General features: G+C 46.0%; 1 protein-coding gene across 6 annotated transcripts in view; it reads left to right on the forward strand.

Annotated features, from left to right (window-relative positions):
- Positions 1 to 15,159, forward strand: part of NTM (neurotrimin) — a 1,036,467-nt gene that overhangs the window by 828,010 nt on the left and 193,298 nt on the right. For all 6 annotated transcript variants that reach the window (XM_066259757.1, XM_066259761.1, XM_066259762.1 and 3 more), the window contains one exon: positions 9,883 to 10,115. In XM_066259757.1, the coding sequence (XP_066115854.1) occupies positions 9,883 to 10,115 (233 nt within the window). The remainder of the gene's footprint in view (positions 1 to 9,882; positions 10,116 to 15,159) is intronic.

Genomic DNA, 15,159 nt, shown 5'->3' on the forward strand with positions numbered 1-15,159 from the left:
TCACTGCACCCCTACTCCCTGCACCCCTACTGCCTGCACCCCTACTTCTTGCACCCCTTCTCCTGCCACTCCTTCCTGTCCTATCTGCTGGACCCAGCCAGAAGCTGGTGGTCTGGGGAGCCTGTTGATGTGACCCATACAGGTCAGTCTGCAGTGGATTGAACGGACACAGAAACAGCAGTGCACTCACTCACTGGCTTCCTCTGTTGTAACTTTTCTTTTCTACCAAAGCCTTAGACACTTCAGCAACCACATTTCAATCCATCCACAGACACGCCAGTATGTTTCCACAGCTCCTTGTGCTTTGCTCAGGCTCTTCCTTCTGCCTGAAATGCCATGCCCTGCCCTCTACTGTGTAGCAAGCTCCTTCCAACCGAAACGGCCACCTTCGTTCCCACAATGAACGTCCAAGTTGCCCTGAAAGTAACCGCTAGTCCTTGGAATAGAGAAGCACATCATGTCCCCTAAGTCCTGCCTGCCAGAGCTCCACCTGTCACGGAAGACGTGGCATGAACAGACTGCTCTCAGCCTAACACCAGGTTGACAGGATGCCTGGAGACATTTATGGAGAAATAGAAATGTTTGTGGAGGAAAGGTAGTGGAGATACAAAATAATTTTTAAAATTGGCCATGATAGGAAAATAGGCATTTGTCTAACATACAATAAGGAAGGGCATTCCAAGGAAAGTAAGTGACTGCATCCTAAAACCGAGTGGGATGCAGCGGTCTCAGGAGAGCAGTTCAGCATCCCGGAGAGATACACGCCACGCCTGAAGCAGTGTGGGTGGGAGGTGGCACAGGGCTGTGCAGGCCATCATTCGCTGCAGCCCAAGGCCAATGGCAGATGAAGTTCAAGGTGAATTTCCTCTGAACTCTCACTTCTGGACTCTCTCCCCTGGGAAACGTTGGTCTCTATGAAGGAGTTCAACATACTCTCACCTGTGTTTGGATGATTTTGACTATGTGGGCGGGGGGGGTGGGGGAGGGATGGAAAGAAAGTCTCCAGGCAGCCTGGCTTTGGTCATCGAGTTAAAAAAAAAAAAACAGACTCTATTGATTTTGTCTGTGGTCATGACACAATCAAGGGGCCTCTTTGCCCAGATCATTTTGAGTTTAGAGTCCTTCCTCACCACATGGATGCGACACACCGTTATTGAATAAAGAAATGGCTTGTGGGAGCTAGGGCTGACAAATGTGATGTGACCTATTGAGCTGTCCCAAGCCTCCTTTCTTCAGCATTTGAATTAGTATTGGGTTTTTGTCACCTGAACAAATCAAAATACTGTGCCGTTCATTTTAGCAAAGTCATGGCCCACCTAACTCAGCAGAGTTTGTTTTTTGATGATGCTTCTTTGACTCAGACAAGAAGGACAGACGGGTAGGGGTGCTTATCGAGGACCCTTCTCAAAGGTCCACAAAGCCAAGCCTTCTTGTCAACCCCCCACACATTAGAGATGTAAAGGTGATTGCTCCCTTGTTCTCATTTCCACAGAGAGTAGGTGGAGGGGTGGGTGTGGTAGATTCAGGTTGGAGAGACATGCAGTGTAGACATCCTTATAGCCTGGGCCTCACGGGCTTCATGATCTTTTACTTCTCAGGAGTTCGTGGAAGGTGGGAGATTTTTTTTTGTATTTTTCTTAAGTTGGAAACGGGGAGGCAGTCAGACAGACTTCCACATGCGCCTGACCGGGATCCACCTGGCATGCCCACCAGGGGGCGATGCTCTGCCCATCCAGGGTGTCGCTCTGTTGCAACCAGATCCATTCTAGCGCCTGAGGCAGAGGCCATGGAGCCATCCTCAGTGCCCAGGCCAACTTTGCTCCAATGGAGCCTTGGCTGCAGGAAGGGAAGAGAGAGACAGAGAGGAAGGAGAGGGGGAGGGGTGGAGAAGCAGATGGGCGCTTCTCCTGTGTGCCCAGGCTGAGAATCAAACCCAGGACTCCTGCACACCAGGCCGATGCTCCACTACTGAGCCAACCGGCCAGGGCCGAAGGTGGGAGATTTTAATTAAGGCTTAATCAGTCGACAGCTTACCTTGTGCTCAATCCAGTGTTGCTTAGGGACATTTAAGGAAAATAAACCATGACCCTTGTCTTTTAAGAACTTAGCATCTAGTCAGTGACACAACCTAAGATGAGAAAGCAGTGTGTATAATAGATTGTATACTCACATTATTTACTGTGTTTCTACTTATATACAAAGCAACGGATTTACAGGAATGATTCCATTTAACCTTCTCGTTAACCCCATGCACAAGGAAAAGTGATTACCATCACAGATGAATTCAATGAAACCCAGTGAGGTGAGAGGACTTGTTGAGAGGCAACACAGAGAGAGCTGGGACTTGAATTCCAGCTGTTTGTCTTTAGAGCCTGTTCATTCTCCTCATCCCCATCCCCATCCCCCTTCGACCACTGCTCTCTGCCAGCTGTGGACGCACAGGGCTGTGTGGACACAGCTGCATTCTTCACCCGTTCCTTTCACCCCTATTCTAACAGTCCCTTCTGCTTCTACCCAGGCATGCTCAGCCTTATCACTATTTTCATAACTAGAAAAGATTTTATACCACATGTCTACTTTTTTTCCTGGTAAAGAAAAATAGGTTGAAAGATGCAAGACGTGAATGCAGGTTCAATGCTTTTCTCTCTATATGACCTAAAGCAACTATATAAATATTGAGATGAGTTTAGATTCCAGTCGGCTCAAAATTAGCATCCCCACTAGTGAAGGCTTCTCCTATAGTCAGGAGCTAAGGTGCAGTGATGTCTGAATTTTCAGCAGGTTGGAGATGAAGCATCGTGGTGGGTCCATTTGTTGGTTTCCTCCAGAAGCAGATATGAAAGATGCACCTGCCGACTCCAGGGAGCCGGCTGTTGGTATTGCCGAGCCATCCGCTTCGTAATGTTTCTCCGTGCAGCTTGAGGGGAGGGCTGGGCACAAACCAATGCTCAGAGGAACCACACGTAGGGGCAGCTGGAGCAATTCTGTGCGATAAGAGAAGATTGTGACCAGGTGCTGTGAAGGATGGAAGCGCTTATTTCACTGGAGTTCCCAAGCCTGGCTGGAGACGTGTTGCTTTTCAAAAGCAGTTAAAGGGCCATTTGATAGAAGGAACAGTTGGATTACCCATTGGATCCATTATAGTCCTCAGATCTTCAGGCAGGTGTGATTATGAAAGGCCAAGCTTAGATTTTTTCTCTGTTTCTTCAATAATCCTTCTGTTTATGTCCATACACTTTTTGTCTTTAGAAGAGTCCAAGCATACATACACTTTGACTCTATTTTTCTTTCCATTTCTGGCTCCATCTCTCTCTCTCTCCATCTCACTCTCAACTCCTCCCAAACCCAAAGTAGCTGAGGCCCCGAGTTCATGCTTTTATGGTTTGTATCTCTGTAGCACTCATCCTGGGCTTGCTTAAATACTTTTTGTGATTCCTCTGTGTATAAATGCGGCAAATGTAATAGAGCCCCTGTTCAGGAGCAAGAGATTGATGACACAGAGTGCTGCATTGTTAGAATGTGGTCACAATCAGTGCAGCTGCAGACAATTGCAGATGTGGCAACTCTTTCTACCATGTGCTACGTCAGGCGCACGGTCCAGCATGGGCATGTGTGGCTGGTGTTCTCTGGTCCTCTGTACCTGGGGCTTTTAATCATCGAAGAAAATGCATTGATGATCCATGCAGGCTGGATGACTTTGATAATCTGTTTACATACAGCAAACCTATTCTCCAAGAAAAGGAACAGAGTACAGACAGACTCCCAGACAGAGATGGGCACTGTGGCTCAGCAGTGAAATGGTAACAAGAGTCCCTCCCAAGTTCTGTCTGTTCTCCTGTCTGTCTGAATTCTTCCATGATGCTGCGTAGGTCAGGCCATGTGCTGTCCATGGGGTGCAGAGAGAGGGGAGGGCTGCGGGCACGGAGAGAGGACAGAGCTGCTCGCACAGCATCGGAGGCTGATGGCCATGCCTGGAAGGCTGGAGGATGGACGCAATGAGGCAGCACAGAGGCCGGAGGACCAGAGGCTTTCAGAGTTGAGGGTCTAGAGTTTGGGGAGCTGGGAGTTCCCAGTCAAAATCCAGAGCCCTTAGTGCGCAATGGCTGTTCTCTGTTTTTTTTGCATGTGTGGCAGGATGGACGGAGAGAAGGCTCCAGGTGGGAGCTTAGTGCATCTCAAGATTGTGTGTATGTGGGGGGAAGGTGAGAGACTTTCAAGGTTTGGGCAACGCATTTGCAAGCCTTTCTATCTTTTCATGTCTCCTCCCTTCTGCCTCCTGCTGTGACTAGTTCCCTGATGACAAGTGGCACCTCTGGCCACTCTTCCCTTGATCAGCTGTCAGGGAGAGTCGAGTTTGGATCCTTCCTCGCTCCCAGTTAATCACCTTCCTGAGGGAGACGGACCTGGTGTGTTTTAGGAGTCATTTTGTAAAACTGTGTTAAAGGCAGTCTCTCTATAAAAGGGAGCCAGTTGACTTACTACTTCCCACCCCAATCTTCTGCCAACTCCCCACCAACCAAAGCATTGGCTCTGGCTGAGAGAGCAATTAATGCTCATTTTGCTTTTTTTTTTTTTTTTTTTTTTAACCTGGGAGAATAGTCTCCTCTGCATTGTTGTGGAGACTGACTCGATAAATGGGACCGATAGATGGGGGCAGGTATGAGGAGGTGACAGCAGCTGGCGGCCAAGTTCCCTTTGCGATCCATCTCTGCAGAAGCCAGCGTTAATGCCGCGGAGCCTCATCAAGACGGATCTCCGGCGGTGACAGTTTGGACATCTAAACATGACCTTGGATGTGCCCAAACCACAGCTGAAGCCGCGCCAATGTTTCAGTGTAGTCTATCACCAGGCCGCATACCCGTGCTGAAAATCGACTGCATTTGGAGTGCTAGTGTGTCTGCAGATGAGCGTCCGTGGCCCTGTAAGCACGGCACAGTGTGGCAAGATGGCCACTGTACCGGTCAATTTCCAGTGATTAGACGCACACAGGAAGCTCGGGGCAGTCCTCCTGTGTTCAGAAAGAGGCTGTGAGATGTCCTCATTATGGGCATCAGAAACTGACTCAGGCAGTGTGGAGGTTGCTGACCAGCATTTCTTGCACCGTGGCCATTCACCTGGTGTCTGGTCAGATGTTCAGCTGTTGGAGGGCAAATAATGAGAGCTTTGCCCTCCACCCCCAGAACATACAGGGGTTGTCAAAAGTAGGTTTACAGTGGTCTGTACGGCAAAAGCCAAGGATGGATGATCATTACAATAGCTTTAGTAACTCAAAAGAGTGTCACAAGGGCACAGTGCACTTAGGCACAATCCTGTAAGTGCTCACATTGCTGGCATTCGTTATTTACACATTCTTGTGTCTGCTTGCTACACTCAAGCACACTTTGACACAGAGTCCTACATTGGTATCAGTTTCTTTGTTTTTAAATTTTCTCCACTGATTTGAGAGGGGGGGGGAGAGAGAAAGAAGCATCCACACTCTGTTTCATTTAGTTGTTTAATTTAGTTGTGCACTCACTGATTGCTTCTTATACGTGCCCTGACCGGGGAATAGTCCACGGCCTCAGTGCACTAGGTCAATGCTTTATCTACTGAGCCACCTGGCTAGGGCCTGTGATCAATTTCCTCACATGCTTCTCTTATATAGCAAATCATATCATCCACAGTACACGGTTTATGAGAAGATTTTATCTTTAACAACACCCCAAAAGAAGTCCACTGGGGTGAGGTCTGGTGCTTGTGGAGGCCATTCCACTGGCTCTGTCTACCTACCCATCTGTTGGGCAATTATCCATCAAGAAACTCGCACACTGTCATGGCATAGTGTGGAGGAGCTCCGTCTTGTTGAGAGAAGTCATCATTATCATGCTGTCTCTGTAACTGGGATAAAACAGTGTCTCAGCATGTTAAGATACACGTCGTGTGTGACAGTTGTATGGAAAAAAATAGGTGCAAGGATTTGTTTACACAAAAGGCCCACCCAAACTGTAATTCCGGCTGATTCAGCTGTCCTTCGATCGTTACAGGGGATTTTCTCTTGTACAGTAAACACAGTGGTGCCGAGATACACAGCACCTGAAAGTTTAAAATGTGCTTCGTTGGACCATGTAATTTTATCAGTGATGCCATCACCTTGTCTTTCATCATTCAGAACACTTCCCAGAATTGTGAATGGTGATCGATCATCCTCTGATAACCCATGAAACAATCTTGGCCGATACATTTTCAAACCTAAATGTTGCCTTGGCTGACTCAAATATCTACAGGAAATGCCTAACAAATGGAAGCTGTTTGTTTTGATTTGATTTTGGGGGGGGAGAGGCTCTTTATAAACACCTACTAACATTTCATTTTCCTGGGTGGTAATACTAACCAGTCTACCACTTTTTAGAGTATTACATGTGGACCCAGTTTGATCAAATGTATTGCATATTCTCTAAAATGTTTGTCTACTTGGTGAAGGTATATCAAACTCTTCAGCAGCCCATTTCTGTTGAAACTTTTCTGCATTCTCTGTCTTCCAGTATTGTTTAAGTATCCACTTTCATTGGTCATTGGTTAAGTTACCAGCTATTATTACCTAAGTGATAAATCATAAGTAAGGATATGATATAATAACAATAAGAATAAGAAAAAGGCAAATAGTACATGTAAATAATATACTAATTAATAAATTAAGAGCACAAGAGTAAACTCTGTTTCCCATACAGCTGTAAACCTCTTTTGCCCACCCCTATACTGGTTATAAAAGTTCTTTCCTGTAACGTAATCGGACACTGTTTCCAACAAGAGTCATTTTCTGGTGCCCGTTGCTCTGCTGCTCTCATTTCATCAGAAACCAGGTGTCTAAAATGAGTGGTTTTTAAAGTGTGGTCACCGGACCAGGTCAGTGCCCAGCAATCTGTGTTCATCAGGGCTTCCTGGTGCTTGCAATGAACACTGAATTTAAATGTTACAGAGCCTTTTGGGAGGTCTGATAAGGACATTCAGATACACCGAATTTGAGCAAACAAACAAACAAAAAACAAAAAGAACAATAACAATAAGAAAACCTAATTCTGGACCTTGGTTTTGCAGCTTAATATTAATGAGATCACTTTGGATATTTCTTAGGCTTGTTTAACCCTGTCTGTCAGTTGGCAGTGATAAGTGAACTCAAACAAGTTTTTGAAATCATAAGATAGTGTCTGTAATAGGCTTGCTCTGTACCAAGCATATACTAATATGTGTCTAATAAACATTAGCCATGAATACAAATTTCACCAATAGCTCTGCATGAATCCAAACGAAATTTAGAGTAAGGACTTCCTTTAAAGTCATTAATACAATTAACACCCTAGGTACCTTATTAGCAAAGCAAGCTGGGGAGTGTGTTGTTCTTAAGAAATTTGAAACCATTGTGGTTCCAAACCCACATTTCAGGCAAGACAGCCTAACAGGAGGGCATCAGGTCTATAAGGAAGATGTGGAAGGGTGAACATCAGGTACTTTCTCTGTCGGCTAGGCTGTGCTTCTCTGCCCCTGTTCACTCCCAGATAGTATTCTGGGCCTTGTCAGCAAAGTCAAACGAAGCCTTGGAGTACCCTGTAAACCAGGCCCGGCTTCATGTGTATCTGGTTACCTAGGCATCTTATTAAAATGCTGATTCCAGTTCATTACATCTGCAGTGAGGCCTGAAATTCCTCATTTCTAGCAAGCTTCCCATTGATGCTGACCTGATGGTTTTCTGACTACACTTCTATGAAGTGAGGTGCTTCCTCAGTGCTTCTCAAACCGTAATGTGCATACGCTTCACCTCTAGATTAATGCCACTATGCGAATGGTCTAGGGGCTGTCAGCATGCCCTTCCCCTGGGGGATTACTAAACATGCAGATTCTCAGACCCCACCCTAGACCTACCAAATTAGAATGTGCATTTCAGTAAGACCCCAGGGAGACTCTATGCATGGTGAGGTCTGACTTCCATTCAGCATGTGTCTTTACCCAAGAGGCTCTGCACTCAGAAGGATGCTGCCCTTGTTTAGAGCTCTGTCTTCAAATTGTAAATAATACTCAGCTACAGGGCTCTGCATTCTTGTTTTGCACCAAGCCCCACAAATTACATGGTTGGTCATGGGAATACACTGCTCTTTTCAGATGTGGGTGTGTATATGACGTACCTGGGATGTTATTATATATTTATGTTTGCGGGTTCTTGAAGAGTCTGTGACAGTCGGAGAAGAGAAGCTGTAACAGACGCCTCACGCGACTCTGATGCAGGTGGCCTGTGCCCATTTTCAGAACGACTCCCCTGACTGTTTTCCGGTTAGGTCTTCCATCACTCGCATCCGGTGCTGCTCAGCAAACACAATAAACAGCAGAGAGCTTGCTGGACAGCGTGAGCCAAGGCATTTCTGGTTGAGCAGTTTTCTCTACAGGAACTCTCAGCAGGGCTCCCCACCTGCGCCCAAGTGTCCCTGCAGCGATCGGGTGACATTTCCACAAGTGCCAGTGGGACGGATGCATAGAGCAGGATGTCTCCTCTGGAGAGGGACCACCTGGGGAAGCTCTCTGCTCGACAGCCGTTCGTAGGCATTTTATGGTCACAGACCATTTTGAGGATTCAGGGGAAGCAATCTTCCCTCCACACTGAAACATTCACCTTTGCCTCCCGAGGAGCACATGGGACCAGGAATTCGACAACTCGACTGAGCGGTCTGACTTCACTTCCTGGTTCTTTAACCTGGGCCACATCACCAGACCATGCCTAACCCGTCAGCCCTGATCTTTAAAGGAGCAAGTGGGCAAGATCATCTATGTCACAGAATTATTGCAAGAATCAAATGAGACATTGTGGGTGTAAAAGTACTTTTTACACTGCAAAAGAATATCTAAATTTGAGGCACCATTATACATACCGGGCTGCATTGCTATTTCCAGCACTATGGTTAGGATCAGGACACGGTGCTTGTGATCTTAGCCTAAGGCCATGGAACACATGTGGTGAAGTGAGAGAAGGAAATGTATGCAGACAGAGAGATGTGATGAGGACTTGGCGAGAGTAGCTGGGAAATTTGAAAGTGTAGGAAAGGAGAAGGGAGCTTCTACATTCTGGGGACTCCAGATGCAAAAATAATAAAAGGAAAAAAATCTATTTTTATATGTGCAACTGGTTCTGAGATTTTTGGAAGATGCCTGTAAGTCTAGCAATAACTGAACATTTCTGCCCTTGAATATAACAAAGATAAGGAGCGATGGTTGTGGTCCATATTTAGTTCTGACTTCAGAAGCCTTCTGTCAGAAGTCGCTATTCTGAGATGAGAAAAGGAATGTTTAGTTGTTAAAATCTGGGTCTTTTATCTAGCACACCTTCTCTCTCTGACTTGGGAAAATATTTATAGTTTCCCTGTTCTTTAATTTCTTTTACCAGTAGGACCTTCCTCATAAGGATTGTTGTAAGTATTGAATGACTTAGCACACCTGAAACACCTAAAAAGTAGTGTGAAGGATTACCATCACCCGCATTGTGGAAATCCTTGAACAAAAGAAGGGCTGGTCGTGCTGGAAGGGCTCAGCCGTTCTGAGTGTGGAAGATGCCTCTAGGTTGTAAGTGGGAATGGTTAGGGCTATTGTAGAAGGCCTGTGCTCAGGTGGATTCATAAACACTGACCTGTCCAGGATCCAGAAGTTTGAGATATCCAATGTTTTAACTCTGTAATCCCATAAGACCTCTGCCACCAAATTCCAGAAAGTGCCATCCATGACAAATCAAACAAAGACAATGTATGTGTTTGTACTAGGGGCAGGGGGTGAAGGCAAAGCCTAGAATGTCATCCTACCCTTGCCGTGAACCGCACTCTGATGGCTCCCATTTTTTCTGACTTATCTCTCTGCTCTTCCCTCCAGGTGCACGATTGACAACCGAGTCACTCGGGTGGCCTGGCTAAACCGCAGTACCATCCTCTATGCTGGGAATGACAAGTGGTGCCTGGATCCACGTGTGGTCCTGCTGAGTAACACCCAAACCCAGTACAGCATCGAGATCCAAAATGTGGATGTGTACGACGAGGGCCCGTACACCTGCTCTGTGCAGACGGACAACCACCCCAAGACCTCTCGGGTCCACCTCATTGTGCAAGGTAGGCGGTGTTAGGCTGGGAGGTCTGGGCAGGTGACTGAGTGAGCCTGTATTAGAAACTTCTCCCATGATCCCCAACAGAGAGGTGTCCTGTCCATTCCATCCAGCCAGGACAACTTTTTAATTGTCATTATGCCATTAGATGCTGAACTGTCAAATCATTTTGCCATTGAATAGGACTAGCAATTTTTTTTTGTTTTTGTTTCAATAACATATTTTCTCCAAAAAAATGATCTTCTAATTATTGCTTTCCTTGGCTTCTTTCTCCTCAAAGTATTTTTTTAAGGTTCCATCCAGTTCTAAGCCTGCTTTATTTTAAGATCAGCCCTTGAGTTTTGGCATCATATATCACCCACACCCTCACACAGCCTCCAGAGAAAACAGCCAAACACAGATGCTCTACACCCCTACCTTCGCACCACCTACATCGTTTCCTGCTTGCTTCGTCTTCCCTCACCTCCCAGCCCTAGTTTCTGAGGCCACGTCTCCCCTCTGCTACCGATATCTGATTCTCCATGTTTTGATTTAACCCCAATTCCCCACTTCTCTTCCCGCACCCCCAGACCCAGCCTCTGAGAACCATATATTCATTTTCTTTATGTGTCTCGCTTGGTTGTGCACTCTCCTTGTTTCTCGGGCCCTGGGGATGGTGCCCCATCTTCCCCATGAAGCAGAACTGGTCCAGGTCCCAGGGTGTTTTGACAGTACTTAACCAGGGTGGACAGATGCCTCACGAGGGAGTGAGAACTCAGAATCAGGCTTGGGCGCTTTTTGGCTTGTGAGACTTTGATCCAGCTGCTAACAGAGCTTCGGGGTTTCCCTCTGTAAAATGGAGTCAGTGTTTGTCAGGAGCTGCGGTGAGGGTTACATGTTACGTGTATAATTGCATAAAACAATCAGAAGAGGGCCAGGAACATAAAGATACTATTTTTAAAAATACTGTTTTTATTTTATTTTATCTTATTTTCTGTTTTAAGACATCTTTTACAGTGGACCAAACAGTTTGCTTTATTATCTAATACACTCAAGCCCTGGAACAACAGACCCAGCTCCTCTGTTGCTGTTTCTTTCCCCGTCTGCTTCCCTGTTCTCTTCTTCCAGTTAAGTGGTGGGTTCAGGGCAAGAAACTCCCTTTCTGAGGCTCCTTCCACCACCCCTTCTTGTCGGTGTGCCCCGGGAGGTGGTAAGGAGACCTCAGTTAGAGAAGCCAGGACAGGAGGCCGTGCAAGAAGGAAGGATGAAAAGAGGCTAGCTGTCAGAAGGCAGGGGACACCCAGCTTGGACCTGGAGACTGTGAAGAGTGAGACAGTAGCCAGGGCACACAGGAGAAGCGCCCATTTGCTTCTCCACCACTCCGCCGCGCCTTCCTCTCTGTCTCTCTCTTCCCCTCCTGCAGCCAAGGCTCCGTTGGAGCAAAGATGGCCCAGGCGCTGGGGATGGCTCTGTGGCCTCTGCCTCAGGCGCTAGAGTGGCTCTGGTCGCACATGGCGACGCCCAGGATGGGCAGAGCATCGCCCCCTGGTGGACAGAGCGTCGCCCCATGGTGGGTGTGCCGGGTGGATCCCGGTCGGGCGCATGCGGGAGTCTGTCTGACTGTCTCTCCCTGTTTCCAGCTTCAGAAAAATGCAAAAAAAAAATAAATAAAAGAGTGAGACAGTAAGACCAGCAATAAAAAAAAGACGACCGGGTGAGAAGGGTGTGGGCACTGGCTCGTGGCAGGGAGGATGGCAGTGGGACAGTGGGGCCCTTCAGGTTGGGACAACGCTGGGCCATACCAAGTTGTTGATAATTTTTTTTCTTACTTTTTATTTTCCAAAAGAAATTAGGATGGCTTTTTCTTGTATTGGTTGTCTAAGTGAATATTTTTCAAACTGCTGGGGGCAAACAGCGTTTCTTCAAGGAAATAGAATTGAACAGAAGGTATCAGAGTGTTTCACAAACAACAAAGTAGGTATTGTTATGTAAAATTTTCTGTCATTCAAAAGTTGTTTTTTTTTAATATAAATACATTTTTTTATTGTGGTTAGTTGGCCAGAAAAACTTGAGCATCACTATTCTATGAAGGATTCCCCAGGGGCTGTGGCAGCATCATTTATGATCCGTTCCAGGCTGTGCATTTGAAACCATCCTCCAGTCCCACCCCCCATGCACACTCTATTGCTGAGAACAACATATCTAGCAATGACAGGGGCACCGGGACATGCCTGGTACAGACACTTGCTATAGGAAGTAGCACTATTATGGAGCTGGGAAGTAGAAAGGATAGTAAAAAATTTTAAAGACTCCTTGAAAACATGACCACATGTTTGTAATTTTTTTTTCCTTAGGACCACACTCTCCTGCTCTAAAGTGAGTGCCTCATACACAGTGAACATTTAGTAAATGCTTATTGAGTCCAATGACTGGAATTACAGCCCAGGGGTCTTATATAGGCCCAAAGGGAGAAGGTTGAGTATGTGTGGGGATGGGGAGGTGGGGGGAAGCAAGGAGACAGGGTCTACATCAATTTTCACTCATGTCCGAGCTAATGGAAAATGTCTAATCCCCAGCGAGGTGTTTCCATCTGTGAGTTGGCTAGGTGCCCTCTTAGCATGACGCACCACCTCAAGTATTAGAATCTCATCTTGGGCTAATTTTTGAATGCTGATGGATGTATTGATCCGGAGACAAGCGGGGTTTAAAAAGGCACTAGGCTTGTACACAGACTCAGCCCAAGCTAATCCGCTGTCGATATGCCTGGCCTGAGTATTATTGACACTTTAATGAATAGAGGACCATAGTTTTCAGAGCCAACTTGTCCCCCTTCTTAAAGACAATAGGACAAACTGAATAGAGCCAGACTCCCCTGTATTGGAAAGAGGATACATCACCATCCAGGATTAAAAAAAATGTATGTGTGTGTGTGTGTGTGTGTGTATATATATATATATATATACACACACACACACATATACATATACATATACATATACATATACATATTCATCTTGGGATCATTTACTGTACTGAACATCAAGCCTAATTCCCCCAGCAGAAGCTGACTGTCAGGATTTTGTTGAAGTTGCTATTCAACCCTGAGCAGAATGCTGCTAGAATGAAAGTCACACGTGTTAAGTTTTCAGAATAGTATTATGATCGTGAAATACACACGCACTCACACACACATGAGCAGCAGCAAAAAAGAACTAAACTGAGATTCTTCCCATAAGTATGTGTGTTTATGGATACGTAGTCAGTTTTATATATAAATGAATCCACACAGAAGAAAGGTAATGCATTTTTATAGTATTATGAGAGAAGCTAAAGGTCTGGGATTATGTCTTTCTCCTTCCTATCAAATGCACCTTCTTGCTCCACTAGTTCTTTGTACTGGGTCTTCTCTGTGGCTGTGATTCAGCAGGTGAAGCTCTTGCTGCCAGCCAGGATGCCATCTCTGTATCTGCCCAAGAATCGGACCCAGCCCTTGTGCATGCACTCATTCATGCTTTCATTCATCCACATGGCCAGTCATCACTGAGAAACAGCTCTGGTTACTGGTGTGCTGCTCGAGCACTTAGCATGTGAAGATGAGTAAAAAACTGCCCTGGAAGAGTTAGTTCCCGTTCATGTACAGGGTTTGCCCAAGTCATGCCCAGAAATTTAGCTTCCCAGAGTATAGCTGCTGTTGGGTGAACCCTTGACAGGCACTGGTCGGCTATAAACACTCCTGGACATGCCTGCATCATGGGCCCTCTTACCCCTGTGTTTCTGATTAGGCATTTTTAAAAGATTCAGAAATGAGTTACACGGAAGTCAGGCTGGTCTGTCTACATCGGGGTAGTCAACCTTTTTATACCTACCGCCCGCTTTTGTATCTCTGTTAGTAGTAAAATTTTCTAACCACCCACCGGTTCCACAGTAATGGTGATTTATAAAGTAGGGAAGTAACTTTACTTTATAAAATTTATAAAGCAGAGTTACAGCAAGTTAAAGCATATGATAATAATTACTTACCAAGTACTTTATGTTGGATTTTCGCTAAGTTTGGCAGAATAAATCTTTATAAAACAACTTACTATATAGTTAAATCTATCTTTTTATTTATACTTTGGTTGCTCCTCTACTGCCCACCATGAAAGCTGGAACGCCCGCTAGTGGGCGGTAGGGGCCAGGCTGACCGCCACTGGTCTACATGGTGCCCGACATTCCGAGCGCAGCTGAGCGCGGGTCTGTTCGCTTGCTGCAGCACAGGCCTGAAAGATTAGGGTTTATTTTCCAGAGCCTTAGCTGTAAGCGTCATCTGCAGTCCTTCCAATCCTCAGGACAACCTTTTGCTGGTGGCAAGTTCTGGGTTTGCTCTCTAGAATATTTTTTTAAATCTTCTGAGAACACTTAATATCCTAGTAATACAGGAAAAGGGAAATGCTTGTTCCTTTTCTTTCTTTTTTTTTTTAGTGTATCTTTTTTCATACTACCTGTTGCTATTAGGCTGTATCCCCCGTTTGTTTGTTTGTTTCTATTTTGGAAGTTAGCTCTAAAGCTACCTAAGGGGCCATGTAGTTTCCAGAGCCCAGCAAGGCTGCTCAGGTGTCTGAGGCGTGGCCTGGGCCAGTCTAGCCTGGAAGATAGAGGACAGTCTCTGCAGCGGGCAGCATAGGAAGATGGAGAGACGCCTACCTCTTAAGTAGAGCCGCTGAAAGCACCAGGTAGAGAGGTTAGTTTAAACCCCAGGAACATCCACTTACATGGCCAGGGATGTAAGAAGAGCCTGCAGGAAGGAAGTGACATGATTCTGATACACACTGTCCAGGGTCAGCATGGAGAAGGGAGCAGGCTCGGGGCTACAGGCTGAGCACAGTGGTTCACGTGGGACAAGTCTCCTGGCCAAGCCAGGAACGAGGGGCAGCTTTAGTGAAGGGTGTGGACAGGGGATGGAAGGGAAGGCATCAGGGGCTGGTGGAACGAGGGGGGAGGTGATCTAAGTATATAGCTACTTGTCAGTATCTGTTTATTTATTTATTTATTTATTTATTTATTTATTTATCTTCTTTTCCAAGTGGGGGGGG

Source organism: Saccopteryx bilineata, chromosome 2 (assembly GCF_036850765.1).
Source record: "Saccopteryx bilineata isolate mSacBil1 chromosome 2, mSacBil1_pri_phased_curated, whole genome shotgun sequence".
NCBI lineage: Eukaryota > Metazoa > Chordata > Mammalia > Chiroptera > Emballonuridae > Saccopteryx > Saccopteryx bilineata.